This window comes from Prionailurus viverrinus, chromosome C2, assembly GCF_022837055.1.
Source record: "Prionailurus viverrinus isolate Anna chromosome C2, UM_Priviv_1.0, whole genome shotgun sequence".
In the NCBI taxonomy this organism is placed as follows: domain Eukaryota; kingdom Metazoa; phylum Chordata; class Mammalia; order Carnivora; family Felidae; genus Prionailurus; species Prionailurus viverrinus.
Window position 1 is genome coordinate 2,032,819 of NC_062569.1, and position 24,551 is coordinate 2,057,369.

The window sequence follows — 24,551 nt, forward strand, 5'->3', positions numbered from 1 at the left end:
GATCTATTTTGAGTTAATTTTTGCACATGACCTGAGGTAAGGGTCCAACTTCATTCTTTTGCATCTTCATATCCAGTTATCCCAACATCATTTCTTGAAAAGACTGTTCTTTTCCCCACTGAATGGTCTTGGCACCCTTTTGAATATCAGCAGACCACAGATGTATAGGTTTATTTCTGGACTCTCAATGTTATTCCGTTAACAACAGAGCTTTAAATTACATATCACAAAAATTGACAAATGTGACTGAGATGCACATTTTTTCAAATACACAAAATGTTCCCTTAATCAGGAAGGGCCACCATGGAGAGCTATAAAGCCTCCATACTATGCAACCATAAAGGGCATTAGTCACATAAATTAGGACATAATTAGTACCCTTAGAGTTGTGCAACATGATATCCCTGCCCAAAATCAATCATAGTGGGACATCAAGGATGTTGTTTGAAATTCTTTAAAAAACCCTACTGACTCTATTCACTGACCATGGTACAATAAAATTAGACAAATGACAAAACATAACCATAAATTGAAGACCTAACAGGCAGATTTGAATCAATCATGGTTGAGGGATGAAATAAAACTTGAAATAAAAATGTTTAGAACTAAACAAAATGAAGTAATATGGATGCATACTTGTGGGTATCAGCCGATGCAGTAGGTAGAGGAAATGTTATTATCATTAAATCATTAAGTAAAAAACAAAACAACTAAAACAAAGCAGAAGAAACTAGAAAAAACACACAAACCTAAAGTACATTGAAGAGGGGCTCCTGGATGACTCCGTCAGAAGAGCATGTGACTCTTGATCTCGGCGTCACGAGTTTGAGCCCCATGTTGGGTGTAGAAATTACTTAAATAAATAAAGCTTAAAGAAAAATTATGTTGAAGAAAAAACTAGTAAAAATGAAGGAAGTTTAAGACGACAAAGGACAAATCACAGGTTAGGAGAATATATTTGCAAAAAAACACATCTGATGAAGAACTTGTAACCAAAATATACAAAGAACTTTTAAAATTCAGTAAGAAAACAATCCAATTTAAAAATGTGCAAAAGATCTGAACAGACACTTCACCAGAGACTACATGCAGAAGGCAAATAAGCTTATGAAAAGACGCTCAACATCATATGCCGTACAGGAATTGCAAATTAAAACAACAATGAAATACCACTGTATACCTAGTAGAATGGTTAAAAGCTAATGGAGATGCAGAGCAACAGGAACTGTTGGGAACGTAAAGTGGTAAAGCCACTTCGAAGACAGGTTAGCAGGGTTTTTTTGTGGTTTTTTTTTTTTTTAATGTTTACTTTTGAGAGACAGAACATGAGCAGAGGAGGGGCAGAGAGAGAGGGAGACCCAGAATCCGAAGTGGGCTCCAGGCCCTGAGCTGTCCACACCGAGCCCGACGCGGGGCCTGAACTCATGAACCGTGAGATCATGACCTGAGCCGAAGTCGGAAGCTTAACCGACTGAGCCTGGCGACCCCAGGTTAGCAGTTTCTTATAAAACTAAACATACTCTTACCATATGACCCAGCAATTCTACTCTTTGGTATTTACCAAAACGAGTCAAAAGTGTATGTTCACACAAAAACCTGCATAATTATTCATTATTGCCCAAACTTGGAAGCAATGAAGATATACTTCAGTAGATGAATGAATGGTACTGTTACATCTCTTCAATGGGATATTATTAGCATAACAACAAATGACCTGTCAAACCATGAGGAGACATCAAAGAATCTTTACTGTCTATTGGTAAGTGCAAGAAACCAATCTGACAGCTTACGTACTGTAAGACTTCAAGTACATAACATTCTGGGAAACGCAAAAGAGTAAAGACAGTTAAAAGATCAATGGTTGTCAGGAGTGCGGGGGAGCACAGGGGATTTTTAGTGCAATGAAATGATTCCGTACGGTACTGTGATGGTGGACAGATGTCATCCGTTTGTCAAACCCTTAGAACTACACAGTACAAAGAAAGACACCTTTATTATGCTAAGTGACGTAAGTCAGACACAGAAAGACAAATACCAAACGGTCTCACTTATATGTGGAATCTAAACAAAATAAACCAGCCAAAGAGCAGAAACAGACACGTAAATAAAGAGAGCAAATAGGTGGTTGCCAGGGGGGAGGATGGGGGGAAGGGCAAAATAAGTGAAAGGGAATGGGAGGTACAGGCTTCCAATTATAGAATGAGTAAGTCATGGCAGGGAAGGTTACAGTATAGGGAACACAGCATTGTGTGGTGACAGAGGGTGGCCACACTCACGATGAGCACAGCATAAAGTATAGACTTGCCCAATCACCGTGTCGCACACCTGAAACTAATGTAACTTGTGTGTCAACCATACCCCAATTGGAAAAAAAAAAAAAAGACTAAACCCTAATGTAACCTATAGACTTTAGTTAATCATAATGTGTTGGCTCATCGGTGGTAACAAATGTACCACAGAAATGCAAGATGTTCAGAACAGGGGAAATTGTGAGGGGATGGCCTGGGGTGGGTGGGGGTTGGGCAGGAGATAGAAAATATATGTGAACTCTGTGCCGTCTGCTCAATTTTTCTGTAAACAAAAGAGCTCTAAAATATTAAAGTCTCTTAATTAAAAAAAAAAGTCAGAAATTCATCTGACTTTATCAAAACTCTTCATCAAAACAAGACTTCATCAAAAACTCTATTTTTCAATAGAGTTGAAGAGAACCAGAATGTGGGGTTTTTTTTGAGAAAATTAGTAAAATAGTTAACTCCTGATAATATCGATCAAGTCAAAAAGGGAGGTGGGGGTGCCTGGGTGACTCAGTTGGTTGGGCATGCGACTTCGGCTCAGGTCATGATGTCGTGGTCCGGGAGTTCGAGCCCCGCGTCGGGCTCTGTACTGACAGCTCAGAGCCTGGAGCCTGCTTGGGACTCTGTGTCTCCCTCTCTCTCTGCCCCTCACCCACTGGCACTCAGTCTCTCTCTCTCTCAAAACTAAATAAACATAAAAAAAAATTTTTTAAGGGAGAAAGTGCACGTAAAAACTTTACAGGCATTTTATGAGAAAAACAATAGATAATACCAGGAATAATTTTGCACTAATAAATTTGAAACCTCAGATGAAAATAGTCATTTTTCTCTAAAGTTGCAAATTTCAAAAATAAATTGTAAACTTCAAAAAAAAAAGTAAAGGAAATGTAGAAAACATAAAAAGGCAACTAACCACGTGAGAAATGGAAAAATCTAGGAAACTTCCCAAATGTATCAAATGATGTTACAGACAGGTTGTGCAAAAAACTTCAGGGAAGAGAAAAATGCTATCTTATATAAAATATTCCAGATCCCAGAAACCATGGAACACTAACTTATGTTGTGAGTTTGGAAGAATCTTGTCATGAAAGCTAGACCCACATAGACAGCAAAACAGTAGCCACTAAGCAGAAGGCAGGCTCACTTATACACACAGGTGTGAAAATCCTCACTATTAGTGTTAGCACATTAATTCTAGCAAAGTGGCAAAGCGCTAAGGGTCATCAAGCTTCCCTCACCGAATGCAAAGGTGATCTGGCCGGCCTGGCTTTCCCTAGCCATTCGCGGAGGCTCGCACTGACCGCCCCTGGAGGTGCACATAGGGAGGAAGCCGTGGGGTGCTGGTCTGGAGGGGGGCAGTATGTGGAGTGGGGGTAGGGTCGGGAGGATACCTACAGCCCAGGTGGGGGGATCCACAAGTGAGTCATCCCCAGCAACGTGTGGGCAGCCTCCCCAGCGGAGTCCGCAAGGCAGCCAGTGGGTTCTGTGCCGTGGAGTGTCCCGCCTGCCGTTCTGCCAGCCTCTTTGTCCCCCAGCGACCCGAGCTGTAGAGCAGGCCTCGGGATTCTGGACGGAGCAAGAAAGGAGCGGCCTCTCCACAGCCGCTCACACGCTCTCACTCTCTCCCATGGGAGAAATCACCGGCTGGGAAGTTTTCTCTTGCACTGAGCTGTGCCCCCGTAGGAGAGATGTGGGCGACACAGGTGAACTGAAGCTGTTCCTCTTACCCTCTCCAGCGCATCTAATCCCAAATATGTATTTTTTCCTCCAACGGTGCCGGACTTCTGCACTCTCATCCATGGCTGATGGCCAATGTTTATGTTGGGAGAAGGAGGTAGAAACTCCTATTCCACCACTCACTGATGTCACTCTCCATTGTCTCTTCCTAGGATTCTATTAGACACACCCTGGGACTTCTGGGTCTGTTCGCCATATGAGGCAATACAAGATTGATCTCCACCCCCCCCCCAATATTTTCCATCTTTTACCTCACTGTGCTGTGTCCCAAGAGATATTCTCAGCTTAACCTTCGGTTCTCTAATGATTCTTTGGCCGTGTCCAGTCTGTTATTCAACCCATCTATTTGGGTTTTTGCAAATTCCAACAGCTATGTGTTGTATTTTCAAAATCTTTTTTAGTTTTTTTTTCTCTCACAGCTGACTCTTCACATTTTTTAGTGATTTTACATTTTTTAAAATGATTTTTAGACTTCTGAAGGGTTGCAAAGATAGGACAGAGTTGTTGCATCTTTCCCTTTAATGCTGACGTCTTACACAACCAGGGGGCAATTATCTAAACTAAGAAATTACCGCTGCTACCTTACTGTTAACTGAACTGCAGCTTTATTCAGATTTCACCGGTTTTTCACCGATGTCCTTTTTCTGTTCCAGCATCAAATCCAGGACCTCACATTGCATTTCCTTGACCTGCCTTATCGGTGTCCTCCAAATTGTGACAGTTCCTCAGTCATCTCCAACCTTTCATGACCTTCACACTTTTTGAAGAGTACTGATCAGGTATTTTTGAGAACATTCCTCAATTTGTGTTTGTCTGATACTTTCTCGTGATTCTACTGAAGTCGTAGATTTTGGGGAAGAATACAACAAAGCCTGTGGTTCCTCCTCAGTGCATGGCAGAAGAGAGTTCATGTCAATAAGTCTCATTGGGGTGACGTTAGCGGCACCCAGTCGTTTAACCATCTGACTTTGGCTTAGGTCACGATCTCGTGGTTCGTGGGTTCGAGCTCCGCGTTGGGATCTGTGCTGACAGCTCAGAGCCTGGAGCCTGCCTTAGATTCTGTGCCCCTCTCTCTCTGCCCCTTCCCTGCTCATGCTCTCTTCAAAAAAATTTTTTTAGGGGCGCCTGGGTGGCACAGTCGGTTGAGCGTCCGACTTCAGCCAGGTCACGATCTCGCGGTCCGTGAGTTCGAGCCCCGCGTCGGGCTCTGGGCTGATGGCTCAGAGCCTGGAGCCTGTTTCCGATTCTGTGTCTCCCTCTCTCTCTGCCCCTCCCCCGTTCATGCTCTGTCTCTCTCTGTCCCAAAAATAAATAAAAATAAACAAAAAAAAAAAAAAAAAAAAGAAGAAAAAAAATTTTTTTTTAAGTAAGTCTTACTGAGGTGACGTTAAAGCTGATCATTTGGTGCGGGTGGTGTTGGCCAGGCTTCTCCACTGTATAGTGACATTTCCCTTTGCAGTTAATACATATCTTGTGGAGACATACTTTGAAGATATGCAAATATTGTTTTTCTCCTGAAACGTTTGCCAACTAATTATAGTATTTATGGGCAGATATTCTCGCAGCTAGTGTGACTGTGGTGTTCTAACTGTGATGGTGGTTTTTCTCCTCCCTCACTCTTTTTACACTTATTATTGACATTCTTCTGCAAGAACGAGTTGTTCCTTGGGGGCCTGGGTGGTTCAGTCGGTTAAGCGTCCAACTTCGGCTCGGGTCGTGATCTCGCAGTCCGTGAGTTCGAGCCCCGCATCAGGCTCTGTGCTGACTGGTCAGAGCCTGGAGCCTGCTTCGGATTCTGTGTCTCCCTCTCTCTCTGCCCCTCCCCTGCTCGTGCTCTGCCTCTCTCTCTCTCTCTCTCAAGATAAACATTAAAAAAAGAAAAGAGTTGTTCCTTCTCCCCAGTTAATTTATTTATTCAATTGAATTATTTGCTATGTTATTAGCTGTGTGATGCCTTTGAGTAGCCATTACCAAATTTTATGCAAGTTTTTAAACTGTTCTTGCGCTTCAGAAAGAGGCTAATCTAACTTATTTCACCATTACCAGAAATGAAAACTCCCTTAAACATTTCCTGTTTATGTCCCAGAGATAGAGGTAGATATCATAGCTATAAATACAGATAGATAGATAGATAGATAGATAGATAGATAGATAGATAGATATGCTATAGATAGATATGCATAGGTTGTATTGGTATTGAGTACATTTTAATTTATTACATGAGTGATATCATAACTGTACTCAGTAAATGTCTTTGTTTTCTCAACAAGTATGGCACAGGCTTCCGTATTAAAACATACAGATCGTCCTCATTCTTTTCCGAATAATACCCACAAAACTCAGAATGATGGACAGGGAGGGTCGTAAGGGTTTGCCTTTTGACATGATTAGTAGTCAAAGGGTACCTCGGATTTTATATAACATTTTCATTATGTTATAAGGTGAATGAATTTGTTTTGAGTTGCATAATTAAACGTTTGAAAAATGAGTAGCTATGCTGGTGGAAAGGGCATTTTGTAGTAAGAACAGAAAACCTTTAGGTGAGGGAGCGTCACTTTTCCAGACAACTTCTTTGGCATTTGGGGACTATATTTAACATACTGTGTTTATGTTTTTTAAGATTTTATTTTTTAAGTAATGTGTGCCCCCAATGTGGGGCTCCACCTTACAGCGCTGAGACCAAGAGCCTCATGCCCCACCCACTGCAACAGCCAAGCGCCCCTAACATACTGTGTTTACAGTAACTTTTTCTCTGTAGCATTTCAAAACATCCTCCTCCTCCTCCATTTTTTCCTCAGTAATTTGGTCAATATCACCAGCTAATCAATCCGTATAATCTGTTCACTGATAACAGAATCTTTTCCTCTGAATACTGAGTCATTCTTTCCATCTGTTTTTCCCTTTTGCTTTGTAAGCAAACATTGTGCATTTTTGTGGGACCTGGAAGCTGAAGTTAAGAATTGTTTTGTTTTTTCATATGAATGAAGATGAAGTTCCTTAAAAACCAAGTCCAAATAGCTACAGAACAATTCTTTTATCTGCCCATTTCTTCATACACAGACTATTTTGCAGGGCCCTCTTAAAAGTCAGTAGACAAGAAAATGTGCTGTCTTAAAATATAATATAACGGGGGCGCCTGGGTGGCTCAGTCGGTTAAGCGGCCGACTTCAGCTCAGGTCACGATCTCTCGGTCCGTGAGTTCGAGCCCCGCATCAGGCTCTGGGCTGACAGCTCAGAGCCTGGAGCCTGCTTCTGATTCTGTGTCTCCCTCTCTCTCTGACCCTCCCCTGCTCATGCTCTGTCTCTCTCTGTCTCAAAAATAAATAAATGTTTAAAAAAATTTAAAAAAAATATATATAATATAATGGAAAACAGTGGGCTTCTAGTTATTCTCCCAAAGGTTTTCCTACCCTTTCTAATAAATTAAAGCAAGCTTGGCCACCTTTTCATGGATGGCATAGAAGGTAAACAGGGCGTGACTAGCGATCTAAGATGTAAATAATGCAAACCTTCTCAGAGCAGGGATCTTTTTCTGCAGGGTTTAGTCTGGCATTAAGTCAATGTCTGCTGGGGCTACGTACCCATGCAGCATCTCCCATGCTGTGGCTGTCCCGTCTTAATCCCAATCCAGCTTCATCCCTGGACTTTGGCAGTCAACCTCCTCCATCTGGAATGTTCCTTGAGACTGCTTCTTGACTTCTTGTTTTCCTATCACTTGTTCATTGGATGAGTGAGTGAGTGAGTGAGTGAATAGAAGCTCATTAATTTGCTCGTGGTCATAGTACTACCGAGGGGCAGAACCCTTTTGTTTCTCTGTTCGGCACACTGCTACCCACTGTAGAAAGTAAGAGAGACACAAAATTAATCCCTCTCCTTTTGCTGACTCCCTATGTGGGGCCAAGTCAATTCTAGTTACGTGCCTGGAAAACCGTCTCGTGTATTTTCCTATTAATGTATCTGTACTGTCATTTGTAGATGACTTAGTTATTGTTGATTTGCTAACTCGGCAATGAGTGGTTTTAGCTTCTGTTACATGATATTAAAATGAGACAATATTTGCACATAGCTTGACACGCATCTTCAGACTGAAGCCTCAGATGAATAACAAATATTGAAAGAAGATGAGTTGGTATGTTGAACAAAAGGAATATATGGATTGCGATAAAAGCACATGTTTGTTTTTACCTCCCACTGTTCCTCTGAACATTATTTACTGGAGATAATTGTCCCTGTCCCTCAGCTCCCTGTGGGTCCATGATTTGTTTTCCACTTTAAGGTAAAGGTCCCACCACACTTAAATTTACACATAGTTTTGTTTCAGAAAGTGGCACTAGACACTTGATCAAATACGCGGTCTTGCTTGGCATCGTCTTCTCTCCTCCTGTTTTGGCTCCCATGTCCCTGTGGAGGCCTCTCTCTTTGGGGATCGCTCCTAGCTCTTTTCTCAGCTCTTGGACAGCTTACACAAACCTCTGTCCTCGTGTTGAAGTGTCCCCGCCCTTCCAGACAGCCTTGTGTGACAGGACCAAGACAACTCCGTGCCAACTCTTTCCAGCAGGGCCAGCATTTGGTCCCACAGTCTGACAACTTTGGGAGTGTGGGGATAGAGGCTCCAGCCTGGCCAACAGGAGGCACTCCAAACACAAGGAACCACCACGCATGAGGAAAGAGGCCACTGGACCCAGTCATCTCTCCCTTGCTGGGGTTCACTAAACAACAAATGTAGGGCAACGGAATAATTAACCCAGCAAGTTGATGGCAGACCAAGAGGGGAATCCAGCCTTCTGATGGCTAGGCATCTTGGCCCTTCTGTCACACTGTTTTTTGAAGCAAATGTTAAAACATCCATGCCTTTGCTACACTTCGGTAAGGCGCAGAATCAACATATGGGCTAAGATGCGAGATGTTTAACATGTCACATCATTAGACCAAGTTTTTCCTGGCTTGTCCCCATGTTCCATGTACTTGATGACCATTCTTGTGGAAACAAAGATTTGGGTGCACAGCTCAACAAGTACAGGCATACCAGTGGTTCCAAAAGAGTCTATTGATAACACGCGGACTATCTGGAGGAGGTCTAGGATGAATGAATGGCCCCCAGAATAGCAGTCGTCTTGTTTAATGGCTGAGGGCCACACTGGAAATTTGACCAAGAGATGCCCCGCTTTCCCAGAGCAAGAGGGTGTGGTTCAGCCGTTCCTCTGTGATCTTTAAGGAAGTGAGGCTCTTGATGTCAGACATGATAGGAGATTGGAGTATATTTACCCTTCCTGCTACCACAAATTTGTCCTTGCTCAGCTCTCCTACCCTTTATTGGGCACCTTCTGTGCCATGTACTGAGCTAGAAGCTGCAGGTGTGAAGGAAGTCACAGCCTTTGCCCTCAAGTAGTTTGCAGAGCAAGGCAATGTGCTAAAGTACCACGTATTATTAGAAATTATTATGGATAATCATTTTATCTGTAGAAAGTTTTTTGATTTACCAAGTAACCCGATCTAAAAACCCTGTACATCAGGTGGCCTTATCCTGTCTATTTTATAGGCAAACAAACTGAGACGGAAGATGTAAAGTGATGTCTCCAGTATGGATATGAAGTTGCAAAAGTCAAACTTAAACTCAGTTCTGCTGACTCCTTTCCCGAGTTGTCCCTCTCAGTGGCATGTGCATCTCAATAAGGATCAGTCTTCCGTGAAAGCTGCAGGATTCAAACCAGGGACTCCCAGAGATATTTAGGAGATTGGAGCGCTGGAGCCCTCCCAGGGTCCCTGAAAACCCAGCACAGCAGCAACCTGTGGGTAATACTCCCCTGGGAACAAGTCTCACCCTGAGGGGTAGCCCTGCAGCCGCCTCCTTGGCCGCCTGGAATGGCCTTCCTGCCAAGTCCAAAGACTGTCTTCCTCTGGGGCCAGGGCTTCTGAATTGCTTTCTGTGGGCTCATTCCTACTTTTCATTAGATTAGGTGCAAACACTCTGAGTAAACAAAATAAAAATTCCCTAGCATCGGCAGCCCACTGCTAACGGCTACACCCTGGATGATTTTCTTTTAGTTAATAATTCAATTGCCAAAAATGTCGGTGGGGGGGGGGGGGGCGGTGGGAGCTTGGCAGGGACTTGCCTCCAGCTGCAAATCAACTTCAGACCCCAGAGGAACTTGAAAGAACTACCAGTGCCCACAATGGTTCTTCAGTGCAGCCTGTGTTTACTCAGGACCAGCCCACAACCTCCATAGCCCCAAAGGCAGCCTGCATGTAAATGCTACATTGTGCAGTGATTTGGGGGTTATGTGGCTTCAGGCTGGTGGCAGATGATTTGTGAGGCTGCTTCAGATCCATCAGGTTTGAAATTCGACATTGGCTGGTATGTTTTGCTTTTATGCTCATTCATTCCTCCTTCCATTCATCAAAGCTTAATTAAATGCCTACTGTGTGCTAGGCACTGTACTAGCTACCAGCTATAGGAAAACATAAAAGGACATGGTCATTGCCCTAAAAAAAAGATGATAAGGAGAGACCTGTGCAATCCCTTGACAAGTTCCCTATTCTACTCAGAGCATTAACGTGACCCTTGTCATGCTCTCTTCTTGGGATCCTCTGATGAGTTAAACTCAACAGATTGGGGTATACGATTAATTCATCAGACATAGGTACTTCATAGAACCAGGTACTTCCCAAGGCAGCAGAGTTAACAACACAGAAAAACATGGTCTCTGTCCTCAAGGATATTCAGACTAGTGGGAGAGAGGGATCTTCCGGACAATGGTTTCATTAAGGAGCCATAATTAGTAAGAGACAACCGTTCAGGCTATGGTGTAAGCACAAGGGAGAGAGTCTTGGGCGGAGGGACTGGACCAAGTTACGAAGAGGACTCTACAGACGAGATGATGGTACTGATTCAAGAAAGATGAGCAGGTGTTCATCCAAGTGGGCTGTGGGAAATGCAGTGTCCCCAATACCATGGACAGTATCTCATTCATTCTTTCATCAGACATTTATTGAGTGCCCATTATGTGCCAGGCACTGGAATAGGTACTGTAGTAGACATTAGCAATACACAGAATGGCAAGACCCCTGGAAACTTATTCTCCAGAGGAAGGGATAGACCTATAAACATAGAACCATAATACAGTGACCTAAGGTGTGCAGTCAGAAGGTGTTCAAGAGGTTACTTATGGTTTCTTTCTCATACCTGGACACAGAGTGTCAACATTAGAGTCTGCCTTTCTAGAACTTAACCCTAATTTAATAGGAAGAAATGTTTACAGGGTATACAAGAGGCAACATGGTACGAAGGTAAGAGTGGGGATTTCGGAATCGTATACAGTTGTGTTCAAATCCCACTTTTGCCAAGCTAGCTGTATGACCTTGGGCAATTTGCATAACCTACGTAGAGAAAAAGCTCCATCTTCTCATCTGCAACCTGTCTATGGTTGTTGTAAGGATTAGAGATAATCTATATTATTAAAGTGCCTGGTTATCATAGGTGATCAGTAAAAGGCAATTACTTCTTAGTGCACAAATAACATTGAGAAGTGAATTTCCAGTACCGAAGTGAGACGTTAAGGCTGATCATTATTCATTACTTCACTGTTAAGAAAACTATGATCAGTGTTTGACCTTCTGACTCCATATGACCAGGAGAAATCTGGACATAACAAAATATAGATGAGGCCAGGTATGCTAATTCAATTTTTGAACCTTCAGTGGTTATTCCAAGAGATCCTACTTAATGATCCAGGCCATTAGAGTCCTTGGTCAGATTTTAGACAGAAAACCAACTTTCTCTCTCTACAGCCGAGAAAACAAGTTGGACAGTACAGTCTATGGATTTTCTAGGGATTGGAGCGTAGCCAGACATCTTTTTGAATGCCTGAACTCTGAAATACCTTAACCAAAGCAAAATATTTTGAATGTAAACAATGGACCCTCAGGGAGGGTCTAAGCTCATTCCATTTCTCGTGTACAAATTTAAGTAGCACGGAATGTTTACACGTGCTGTGTTTATATGTGATTATGGGAAACTAGGGGCCGAGGAGACCTGAGAAGAGACGAGGGGGAGAGACGAGCAGAAGGTGGCCACAGGATATTGCACAGTGTCCAGTAGGACTGCTAAAAACAGGGAAATCTAATACTCCGTCTTAGGTGGTTCGCACTTATGCAAAAATATCCTCTCTCTTTTCTAAATCCTTTGATTAAAAGGGCTATTTTGCAGGTAAAGCTTTAAGGGAATGGTTTGGGCAAAAATAAAGAAAAAGGAACTCCAACATGAATTCCACATTTGAATGGACACTAGGCTGGAAATAAAGTGACAGCCACTTTCTGTAAATCAGCAGCAGGGGCAGGGATTCAAAACCCAGGTGTCTCAGAAAAGTTCAGAAACTTTTGGGTGGACTTTGGACTTTCCACAGACACTTGTGACTTTGTGAAATTAACACGCGTTAAGTAAAGCCAGAGAGTTTATTGCTTGCAGGTCCCGAAGTAAGTACCTGGCCATGCCTCAGGGGACCACGTGGAAAGGTCAAGGCGGGGTGCAGGCAGAGAGCATTCTGGATGTTATTTTTTCTCCCCTATTCACTATCTCTTTGTCTTTTCACTATCCTCACTGGGAGATTTCTCAGCTTTATCTTCAAGGCCATCTACTGAGTTTTCCGTTTCTGATCTTACGGTGGTCTCTAAATATTCCTTTTTGGGAGGGGGAGGGTTGTAAAAGCAATCTAGCCGAGTAAATATATAAAGATCTAACTGACTTTATTAAATGATTCATGAATGATTCACGAACTAGACCGGCAGCATCCCACCTAGAAGGTTTTTATAGGAAGGAGGGTGGGGCACGAAGTTATTAGCAAAGGAAAAGAAAGGGTTGTTTGAGGCAAGGCCACCTTTCCTTAGGGGAAAGGGCAAGGGTCTTATTAGGTAGATTACCTCATCTTGTTTTGAGTGGGTGGAGAAGGCATCTGTGATAGATTCCTCACAGACGCTGATCAGAAAATTCCTGACTGACCAATTAAGACTACATTTGGGGGAGGTTGAAACTGCAATTGGGTATTAGGTTCAGATTTGGTGACTTGACTTAAGAGATGCCATTTGGGGCTGATGGTTTTCTTTTCAGCAGGGTAGAACTCTTTCTTTCTTTCTTTCTTTCTTTCTTTCTTTCTTTCTTTCTTTCTATGTTTATTTGTTTTGGAGATAGAGACAGAGCGTGAGTGGGGGAAGGGCAGAGAGAGAGGGAGACACAGAATCTGAAGCAGGCTCCAGACTCTTGAGTCTTATCTCCAAGAGGGCAGTAAGGTTATTGTGTTGAAGTTTCCTTTTCCCTGCATTGTCTGTCTTTTCTGGGTTTTTCTTCTCCTCCTCCTCCTCCTCCTCCTCCTCCTCTTCCTCCTCTTCCTCTTCTTCCTCCTCCTCCTCCTCTTCCTCCTCCTCCTCCTCTTCCTCCTCCTCCTCCTCTTCCTCCTCTTCCTCCTCTTCCTCCTCCTCCTCCTCCTCCTCTTCCTCTTTCTCCTCCTCCTCCTCCTCTTCCTCCTCCTCTTCCTCCTCCTCTTCCTCCTCCTCCTCCTCCTCCTCTTTCTCCTCCTCCTCTTCGCTCCTCCTCTTTCTCCTCCTCCTCTTCCTCCTCTTCCTCCTCCTCTTCCTCCTCCTCCTCCTCTTCCTCGTCCTCCTCCTCCTCTTCCTCCTCCTCCTCCTCCTCTTCCTCCTCCTCCTCCTCCTCCTCCTCCTCTTCCTCCTCCTCCTCCTCTTCCTCCTCCTCCTCCTCTTTCTCCTCCTCCTCCTCCTCCTCTTCCTCCTCCTCCTCCTCTTCCTCCTCCAACTCTTTCTTCTTCTTCTTCTTCTTCTTCTTCTTCTTCTTCTTCTTCTTCTTCTTCCTTATTTCCTTAGTTAGGTCTCTATCATATTACACGTTTTCCTCAGATATCTGGTGGTCCTGCATTGTCTACCTTTCAACACGTGAAGCCATCAAGGGATGTGTGCTGTGACAACACTGACACATAAGGAGCCATCTAAGTCACGACACATCTCCATTTGCTATTTAGATGGTTACGTAACTTACGTGACACCTCCAGGCACCCGTGCCCCGTGGAGCCATAGACTAAAGGCTTATTTACCATCAGCAATCCTAGACACCCAAGTACATCCTTCCAAAAGCATTCCAAGGGCGAGACTTCCCTGCCAGCAATATCATTAGATTGTTTGCTGGGAGGTCTGTCATTCAATGCTTATAGAGGTATCTGACTGGGTCACCTTCTTCCTTTCCTGGTGTCTCTCCCAAGTCGTGAAGGGAATGAACCACAGGCCTGTTGCTCAGCCAGTTCCTTCACTGCATTCACAGCACGCTGGACCTCTTATTCCATCAAAGCGAGGACCAAAGGGCATTGATAGTATTATCCCCATTTAACAAACAAGGATGAGAAACTCAGCCCGTAAACAGTTCCCCGTGGTCATGGCATCTGGTAAAAGCAGGAGGCTCTCACACGGCTAGCCTCGAGTCCTCGTCCCCATTGTGATCCCATGGACAAGGTCCCTTAGCCAAACAGCCCTCCTTACCGTGGGGACCAGGCATAGTGTCTGCTTTTCTCTGAGTAGCGGAGAGTTCCAGTTCCCCACCAGCCTGAGGAAATTATTCAAACAGGACAATCACATCCTCCCAGGAGGATCAGAGAACACCTGACCTTCTTGTTACCTCAAAGCCTACGTCCCTTAGCCCCTACTTGTTCCCTTCGTTCCCAAATGACCCTGCATGGCATGCGGGGTCCTTCTCCCCTACGCTGTGAGTGTAAGTGACTATTAAACCACTACTGGGATGCCTGGGTGGCTCAGTCAGTTACGCACCAGACTTTGGCTCAGGTCATGATCTCATGGTTCGTGAGTTCGAGCCCTGCTCCCTCGGGCTCTCTTCTGCCAGCTCGGAGCCTGCCTCAGACCTCCTGTGTCTCTCTCTCTGCCCCTCCCTTGCTCGCTCACGTGCTTGCTCTCTCTCTCAAAAACAGATAAAACATTAAAAAAAAAAAAACCTGCTGTCAATCTTACCTGTCTAGTGTTGGGGATCATGTGTTCAGCCATCCTCATAACTTTAGGGAGAAAAAATAATAAAATAAAAGAATGATCCCAGGAGATTAAAAGTAGGAAATCCGAAAGAAGAGGGGCACCTGGGTGGTTCAGTCGGGTGGTCACCCAACTCTTGATTTTGGCTTAGGTCATGATCCCAGGGCCGCAGGATCCAGCCCCTTGTTGGACTCCACACTGAGTGTGGAGCCTGCTTAGGATTCTCTCTCCTTCTCTCTCTCTCTCCCCTGCCCCCCACGGCCCCCACCCACCATGCCCCACCGTGCATGTTCACAAGCACGCTCTCTCTCTCTCTCAAATTAAAAAAAAAAAAAAAGGAAATCCAAAAGAAGAGATTTGACAGAGGGAGGAAACATCGAATAAATGATACAAGTATATAAATTGGGGGTGGAAAGAAGATTGATGTTGTTTAAGGGCACAAACTTCAACAAGTAGTGAGTAAGCCACAGTGATGGAACACACTGTTTAAAGAATATGGACAACAATGTTGCACCATGATTACGGAATGTGATAATATAGAACAAAGGCTATGATATTACAAGATATAAATGTATCCACAGTGATGGAACGCACTGTTTAAAGAATATGGACAACAATACTGTGCCATGATTACGGAATGTGATAATATAGAACAAAGGCTATGATATTACAAGATATAAATGTATCAAAATGACATTTTGTACACCTTAAATGTATACAATGTTATATGTCAAATATACTCAATAATAAACAAATAATCCAAGCAAATTCCCCAGGTCTACAGGATACCATGGCTTCTTTGAAATTATGGATTATATGGGCATCACAATGTATTCAAGAATTCTAGAAACATCCAGAGGTTTCTTAATTTAGTGTGGATATTATTTATTGGTATTTATATAATCACCAGAAAAAAATAAAACAATATATGATAGCCTTTAAATAATGTCAAATGTTATCTTTTGACAGAACTGAGCTTCCAAAAAACTTATTCTGATTTCATGCGTACAGTTGGTGAAAAAAATTGGACCATTATTGGAGTAGACTTATTTTCTATTTACAGTATCTGGTAACACCATGTGAAACTGTCATCATTTAGGCATCGATGGAATCAACGTATTTGCACAAGAAAACCTGAAATAAAATGAAAGAAATTAATTTAAAAGAAAAGTCATTTGAATAGAAAAGTCATGTTTCATAGAATGATATGTGAATGGATATTGTACCTGTTAAAATGTTGTCTTCAAACTTTTGAAATGATTGCCGATGCTTCCTTAGCAGATTCATGTGTTCTGATTTTCATGTTGTCCGTGATATTTCTCAGGTCCATGATGGTTGGTAAATATTGACAAATATTTTGGGTAACCTACGTGTTCATTACTAACTATCTTGAGAAAGGGAAATACAGTACTTTTCATTAAATATGCGTTTCCTTCTTAAAATTCATTGCCACCAAAAGGATTTATTGCAACATAGTTACCAAAAATAAAATAAATGACTAAGTAGTTGCAGATTTGCACCATACAATAAGTGATCATTCTGAGTAGCAAGACTATTTAAGCTACACACGAAGTGCTCCAGGCCTGAATTCCTCAGCCTTCATTTTCTGCACATATTGCACATAAACCTGAACTAGAATGTCCCACTTTCCCCACTGACCTGCTGACTGGTGGCCTCATGCATCTTAAACTGACTGGTGGCTGGCAGGAGCTTTGAATACTTTTCCCGCCACGACCACAGACCCTAAGGAGTAAGCTGTCGCTAGCCACCCGTGTCTGAGCGCACTCGATGATGTAACTGATCGTTCTGCATACTGTCCTTGAAAGGGAGAAGCTGGTGACATGGCATCAGAAAAAGGCCGGGGAAAATGAGATGGGCCACTGGTTAGCTTTCACGCTTAATCACTTTTCAAGCCGGAACGGTACATGCATCTCACACACTATTTTTTTTTTTTTAATGTTTTTTTAAATTTTTTTTGAGAGAGAGGTAGACAGACAGAGTGTGAGCCAGGGAGGGGCAGAGAGAGAGGGAGACAGAATCCGAAGCAGGCTCCAGGCTCCGAGCTGCCAGCACAGAGCCTGATGCAGGGCTTGAACCCACAAACCGTGAGATCATGACCCGGGCCGAAGTTGGACGCTCAACCAACTGAGCCACCCAGGCGCCCCTATCTCACACACTATTAGATGAGAACATTCACAAACCCGAAGTGCAAGATTGAGGACGATCATTCTGGCTTATGCTGAGTCTACTCTTGATGATATTTCTTCAGAAAATGAAACACCCGGGTCAAATATGAAATTGGATGGGATACTGGGACAACAGTGACGAGCAAGAGGAAGGAACCGGGACGTTTGGTCATTCGGTGTTTCTTTCCTGTTTGCTGGAGCAGAAGCCAGAAGACTTTGGGAAATGTTAGTGGCTTATCTTCAAAAGAATTAGGTGTTGATACGTGCTCTTCCAGGAATACTGTCCTTACTAGAATAAATCAATACAGGCTTGGGCACCTGTTAGGGGGTTATTTTTTTTTTTTAATTTTTTTTAACATTTATTTATTTTTGAGACAGAGAGAGACAGAGCATGAACGGGGGAGGGGCAGAGAGAGAGGGAGACACAGAATCTGAAACAGGCTCCAGGCTCTGAGCCGTCAGCACAGAGCCCGACGCGGGGCTCGAACTCACGGACCGCGAGATCATGACCTGAGCCGAAGTCGGCGGCTTAACCGACTGAGCCACCCAGGCGCCCCTGTTAGGGGGTTATTAACCAAGTAAATGGTCTATTTTTAATTCCATCAGCAAACACAATCAGAAGCCATTTGCTTTCACCCAGCAAGGATAGTAGGAGATTTTCATTGTGTTATCTCCGAGCTGTATTTAGGGATAAATCGATACGTGTGTACTGCCAGCATGAATAAAAAGTTACAAAGGTTTGGGGACCAGTTACTGTGTGTAAACCCATAAGGCTTACAGTTTTGAAAGCAGTTCATAGCAAGAGGGAACTTTGTAGCAACCAGGTTTCAGTACAAACTGCCTTGCCACCTTGGCCTCACGTCACAAAAGGCACAATACTCTGAGATACGGATGCCTTACGGTGCTTGGGCACACAGCTAGCAGGAGGGCAACGGAGACCCCTAGAGTGTCAGAGTTGAATCAACTACTCTCCATTTGATAAGCACTTTGTATCCTGCTATCGGGCTCCTTGACCACAGGTACCATGCAAGTGTGAGACCTTAGCTGGTCTTATGAATGAGCTATTGTGAAATGTATAGCAGAATTCCACGCTCAAATGGAAATGGCGTATACGTCCGTGGGCCTGGAAGGGACAAGTAAATTGATGAGCCGGTGGCTCAGATTTCCATGGCACTTGGTTTTACTGTTCTGCCTCCTCCACCCCAGCCCACACCTGTGGACTCATGTGGAGTTTCACTTCACAGAGGAGGAAAATCCTTGGGCCTGCTTTACCCTTGAGTGTCCACAGCATGGCACTAACCTTCCCCGCTCTGGTCCAGCACTAAAAATCAGTAGTGACACAGGACAGACATTGTACGATTCCATTTACGTGGGGTACCTGGAACAGTCAAATCTAGAGAGACCAAAAGTGCAAGAGTGGTTGCCAGGGCTGGGGGTGCTGAGGAAATGGGACTTATTGTTCAGTGGGTACGAAGTTTCAGATAGGGATGCTGAAGATTTTCTGGAGATGGATGGCGGTGAGGGTTGCACCACAACATGAATGTACTTAATATCACAGAGCGCACACTGACGATGATTAAAGTGGTACATTTTGTGTTAAGTATATTTTACCACAATGAAAAAAAAAAAGAAAGCAAAAGAAAATCCTCCCAATGGGTGAAACTTTGGTTTCCATGACCGGTGGCCTTACTCATGAATCCACCCTGATTTATGGATAGTACCTAAAATAGTTGGTCAAAGACCTGAAAAGTTCAAGACTGATAGGCCAGTAACAAGGATAGCCGTATGGACCTACTGGAATTGGCAGCCTGTGAATATAGATGTAGACTCACCGCCTGCCCCCCACCCAGGGGCATTCAATGGAGAGGGTTTCCTTAATAATCAGGCTGACACCTTGAGAATTGGACCCGTTCTCTAGTTGTCAGGTGCCTCTTACCCCAGCCACATCTGTTTTTACTATATGCCTCACTACTCAGAAGCGGGTGGCTTCATAGAAACGTGAGGTCACTAGCTGGTGACAACACTTTGAGAGAGGAGGGCATTTGCCCAGATACAGCATATGTCTTAAACCACCAGCCGATACGTGGGGCCACTTCTCTTACAGACAGAAGACGCCGTCTAAAAACCAAGGAGTGGAAGTGGCAATGACCTCCCATGCATTATATATAATAATCCACCTGCCAAGGTTTTGCATAGCATCCCCACGACATTTAGATTCGTGAATCGGGAGGTTTGGGTGGGCCAAGGAGAAATATTTCCACCAGTAAACACTCAGGCATGTGCCAGTAACTTGGAAGCAAAGATTGCTCTCCAACCGGCAGAGAAGAAGGTCACCCTACTGGCTGGTGATTGGTCCTGACTACCAAGGGGACGTTGTGTTGCTGCTACATAATATGGCATGAAAGACTGTCCAGATCCCAGACGGCTCCCATGTCCAATGACAACAGTCCATGAGAAACCAAGGCCAACGAATAAAATAATGAATAAACAAATAAAGATCCTCTAGTACGAATGAAAGTGTGGGTCCCGCTCACCGGTTAAAAGAAAACAGTCATGCAGGCCAAGAGGCTCATAGACTCGAATGGGGGAACGTTGCAATGATCGTCAAATAAGGGCCCATGACCAGTTACGGGAGTGGGGACTGTAGCACCCACGGTTTATCACTGTCTGCTTCTCCCAGTTGCCTTTCAGGTGAAACAGCACTTACGCGAAAATAACCACGGACGGGGGCTAATACTTCAGCGTATCTTCGGGTGAGAATATGAATGAATTCACATACAGAAACTGACAGCACTTCCGTTTTATTCTGCACTGTCTTCATCCCAACGAAAGAAAACACTGGGTAGACCTACTGGTTGTTTTCCGACTGTGTCTCCAGCTCCGTTCTGCACCCTCCTCTGGCCAAGTCTGCACCCTGAGACCATGACCTCTAAGGACGCTGGTGCCTGTGTTCCTTTCCCCTCCCCCTATCAAATGGCTCAGCCAACAGGAGGCATCAGGAGGAATCCGAAGGGCGGAGGGCAGAGATGTGGGGTATCTTCTGCCCCACGCCCTTCCTACCAGACAAGCGGCAGGGATTTTGTTCTGCTACCTACGGCTAACGTCCCCTTCGGGAAGCCTCTTTCGTGGCAACGGCCCGGGCTGGGTTTGGCTAACCCCTCCACCTCCCCTCCTGCCCTCGGGCCTCAAAGTTGTGACGGCTTCCTACTTCTGACTGAAGCAAGACCTGTTTGTACTTTATGATTCCATTCAAACAAAGCTCAAGAGGGGCAAAACTGGTCTGTGGTGACAGTAAATACTGTGGGTGCCTTTGACAGGGTAGGAACACAAAGGAGCTTCTGACGAGTGGGAATGTTCCGTATTTGCGATTAAGGTCTGGACAAATACTTCAGCGGGGCGCCCGGGTGGCTCAGTCGGTTGAGCATCTGACTTCGGCTCAGGTCTCGCGATCTCACGGTTTGTGAGTTCGAGCCCCGCGTCGAACGTTTGTGAGTTCGAGCTCTGCGGAAGGCTTCTTTCCCTCAGTCACCACATTATTGAGTGTACCAGTATTTCATTCCTTTGATTGCTAAATAGTACTCCATTGTGTGACCACGATGCGGTCTGGGTTTCTGTTCATCTGTTGATGACGTTTGGGTTGCTTCCAACTTGTAATGGTTGTGGATAAAGCTGCTATGAAATTTGTGTACAAGTTTTTTGTGTGTGGACATAAGTTTTATTTCTTTTGGATATACATCTAGAAGCAGAATTCTGTGTTACAGGAGAGGTGGATATTTAACTTTGCACGAAAAGTCCAAATGGTTTTCTAATCAGCTGTACCAAACCTTCAGAGCACGCCATCTCCCCAGATTGGGACAAGCCAAGATGCATCTGAAAATAGACCAACTTTGAAGTGTCATTAGGATTAGACAGCAATAGCCAATTGACTACTCTAAACACATAAGTGGTGGGGCTCCTGAGAAAGTCAGTCAGTAGCTCCTGCAGGGGCCTCCTGGCCCCTCCCCTCCATTCTCAGCAATAATCAGGCTTTAAAAGGTCCCCTACAACCCAGACATGTGAAGTTCCACTCCTTAGGCTACCATATAGCTGTTAGAAGAGAAGTGACTGAGTAAATTAATTTACACTCACATGTGAATGGTTGTCAGGCCTCACTGCATTTAACACCCTAGAGTATTTGTATTTTGTGGTTTTTTTTTTTTTTCAACGTTTATTTATTTTTGGGACAGAGAGAGACAGAGCATGAACGGGGGAGGGGCAGAGAGAGAGGGAGACACAGAATCGGAAACAGGCTCCAGGCTCTGAGCCATCAGCCCAGAGCCTGACGCGGGGCTCGAACTCACGGACCGCGAGATCGTGACCTGAGCTGAAGTCGGACGCTTAACCGACGGCGCCACCCAGGCGCCCCAAGAGTATTTGTATTTTGAAAGCAAAGTTTTATTCGTAAAGGAATTACTCATTAATAAATAATAGCCTTGTAGTTGACATCCGGGGAGGAACAAGGAGAGGACACATCTTTTCCCTAGATTTCAAAAATTATGTGAGCTGAAAAATGATGCCTGTAGTAAATCAGGTGTGGGTTCAAATCCCCGTGGATTTTGTTTTGTTTTGTTTTTGGTGTTTGTTCACTTGAGAGACAGCATGTGACCTGGGAAGGAGCAGAAAGAAAGGGAGAGAGCATCCCAAGCACAGAGCCAGCTTGATCTCCCGCACCGGTGAGATCATGACCTGAGCAGAAGAGTCAGCCGCTTAACCAACTGAGCACCCAGGGACCCCAAATCCCAGTTTTTACCTTAAAAAGTAGTCTTTCAACGTCTGCGTCCTAGCGCATTGTCCTGGGGCCAAGCATGTGTTCCTTTGAGTACCAACCACTTGTTCGTCCTCCTTACGTACCTGTGTTACTTGGGTCTGAGCGTTTTCAGGACCGATCCTCCCTGCTACCGGGTCCAGCTCGGGGGCAGGCACACCGTGGGCACGTCTGACCAGGACGCGAAGGCGGAAGGGACTGGTAAACCGTCCGGCGCCACGGGGCCCGAGTTACAACACGGATCTTTATCACTGCACGCGTGAAGAACGCAAAGCCGCCTTCGCTCACCGCGGGAGGCCGATGCTAGGACACCGGACGGGGGGCGAACCGGGAAGAGGAAGCAACTGAGGGCAGGGAGGGACTCCTGCGGCAGAATTCGGCAGGACGCTTCAGCAGGTGAATCCCAGCCCCTAACGGACCGCGAGGTCCAGGCCCCGTCCAGGTGGAGGAGCCCTGGCTTGGGAGGCGACGAGGGCGACAACCGCCCCAGCGCCTTGGAGAAATGCTGGGCGCACCTGGGGACGTGAGGGAGGCGGCCGAAGATGCCCCCCCCCCCCCGCAGGGCCTTTGCAGCCACACCGTCGGAGGGGTCTGGCGGCTGCGTGCGCCTGGCTCCTTGGGGCGAGCTGGCTGGAGGCCCCTTTCCACCACCGTGTTCCTCCTCGGGGAGGCGGGGGGCAGAGCGCAGACGTGGGCGTTCGGGCTCGGACCCTCCTCCCGGGGTCAGGCCGCCAGACCGCGTCCCCCTGTGGCCGACGCCCCTCCCCGCCCCAGGCAGGCGGGGGGGAAGGGGGGGTCCCTGTGGCCGGCGCTCGGCTCTCCCCGCCTCCCCGCGCCCTCACCCTCCGCCCCGGCGGCGCCCCGCGAGCTCGGCGTGCGGCGCAGCCTCCGGCGGTGCCGAGACCTCCAGGTGCCCGGCGCGAAGGCGGAGCCGCGCGTCCAGCCGCCTCCCCGGCGCCTCGGACGACACCCCCCCACCCCCCCGGGAGCTGGGGGGGCCCCCGCGCGGCGGCTCCGGGCGCCCGGCCTCCCCGCGGCTCGGCGCGCTCCTCCCCGGGACGCGCCGGGCGCGCACGGCCGAGCAGAGCGCAGCGCGCACGGCCGAGCGGCGCCCACGCGGGGCAGCCCGCGCTCCAGCCCGCGCTCCAGCCCGCGGCGCCCGGACCCCCGCGACCATGGCCGCCGAGGGACGCGGCCCCCGCGCCCCGCTCTGGGCCGCGGCGCTGCTGCTGCTGCTGCTGCTGGGGCTGCCGCGCGTGTGCGTGCGGGCGGACGGTGAGTGTGCGCGGGGCCCGGGGGGCGAGGCGGCGCGCGGGGGTGCCCCCCGCGGCCCTCCTTCGACCTCCGGGTCCCCTCTCGCCCCCCCCCCCCACCCTGGCTCCCGACCCCTCCCCGAGCACCCGAGAAAGCCTGGCCTTCCGAAGGTCGTCATGAAAGGGCTTTGCGGTGAAGTCACGTCTAGGGCGCCCCGGAGCCGGCTCTGCGGAGACCTGCTTTTCCACGTCCGTTCAAGGGGCTCCCGGCGGCGAGGCTGACAAGGCTACCGGCTAGTTTGTCTTGGTCCAAGAACGTCGGAAAGATGAGTATAGGAATCAGCAGGCAAAGGGGAGAGGAGAGTGCCTTGCCCGGGGGAAGTGGCATGTGCAAAGGCCCTGTGACGGGCAGGGGAGATGGGATTAAAGAGTGGCTGGAGCCGAGCGTGCGAGGTGAGGATGTCGTGTGACGCGAGGCCGCAGAAATAGGCAAGAAACAGGTTCTTGCAGGTTGTGAGAATCGGCCCGCTTTTTTGGTTTTGTTTGTTTGTTTCTTTGCTTTTTTTCTTTTCTTTTCTTTTTTTTTTTTTTTTTTAAACCTGAATTCAGCTTTCAGCGCCTCCCTTAAATTGGCAGGATCAGAGCCTTATCTCGGCTACATTTTGAAAAGCTAATTCAGCTGTATTTTCATTTTGGGACAAACCCCCATTGACTTGGTGCAGGAGGATCTGGGAGGAAAGAAGACAGCAGTTCTCACATCCATGAGCGGTTTCTAGAAAGTCCAAGCTTGGGACCGATTGGATTGATGAAGAAGAAAAACGCTTGGCTGATTCGGGATGCTTTGTATATTTTTAAACGTCGTTGCTTTTTGAGTAAACAATTCCTGTGAAAGGAGTGGGCTTGCCAGAAAGAGGCGTGGTCGTTAGGGAAAGGGGGAAAGTGAGAAAAAAAACCTCCAGATACTATCTTAGAATCTTGGTGCTTTTGTCCGAAGTGCCAGCTTGCAGAACCCTTTGCTCCTAATTAAGGCTGAATGTCTTATTTCTTCATAGCCTCAGAGTGTTAGAAAAGAAAACATTTTTAACTTTGAAGGTTCCTCCTGAAGACTGTTGGGTTTTTTTTCCATTGAGATGTAGTCCGTGTAAAATTTACCATTTAAACATTTATAATCAGTGGAGCTCGTACATTGCATTGTCCCATCATCACCACTGACTCCTGAACATTTCTATCCGCTGAACCGGAA

General features: G+C 46.0%; 1 protein-coding gene across 5 annotated transcripts in view; it reads left to right on the forward strand.

Annotated features, from left to right (window-relative positions):
* Nucleotides 1–24,551, forward strand: part of SUSD5 (sushi domain containing 5) — an 81,490-nt gene that overhangs the window by 7,257 nt on the left and 49,682 nt on the right. For 2 of the 5 annotated variants that reach the window (XM_047875667.1, XM_047875668.1), the window contains exon 2: nucleotides 4,685–4,810. Coding sequence is in view for 1 of the 5 variants with exons in the window: in XM_047875666.1 (XP_047731622.1) it covers nucleotides 23,231–23,330 (100 nt within the window). In the remaining 4 variants the exon portion in view is untranslated. Of the gene's footprint in view, nucleotides 1–4,684; nucleotides 4,811–9,570; nucleotides 10,045–19,931; nucleotides 20,701–23,218; nucleotides 23,331–24,551 lie in introns of those variants that run through there. The other 3 variants (XR_007155728.1, XR_007155727.1, XM_047875666.1) reach the window with 3 other exon arrangements.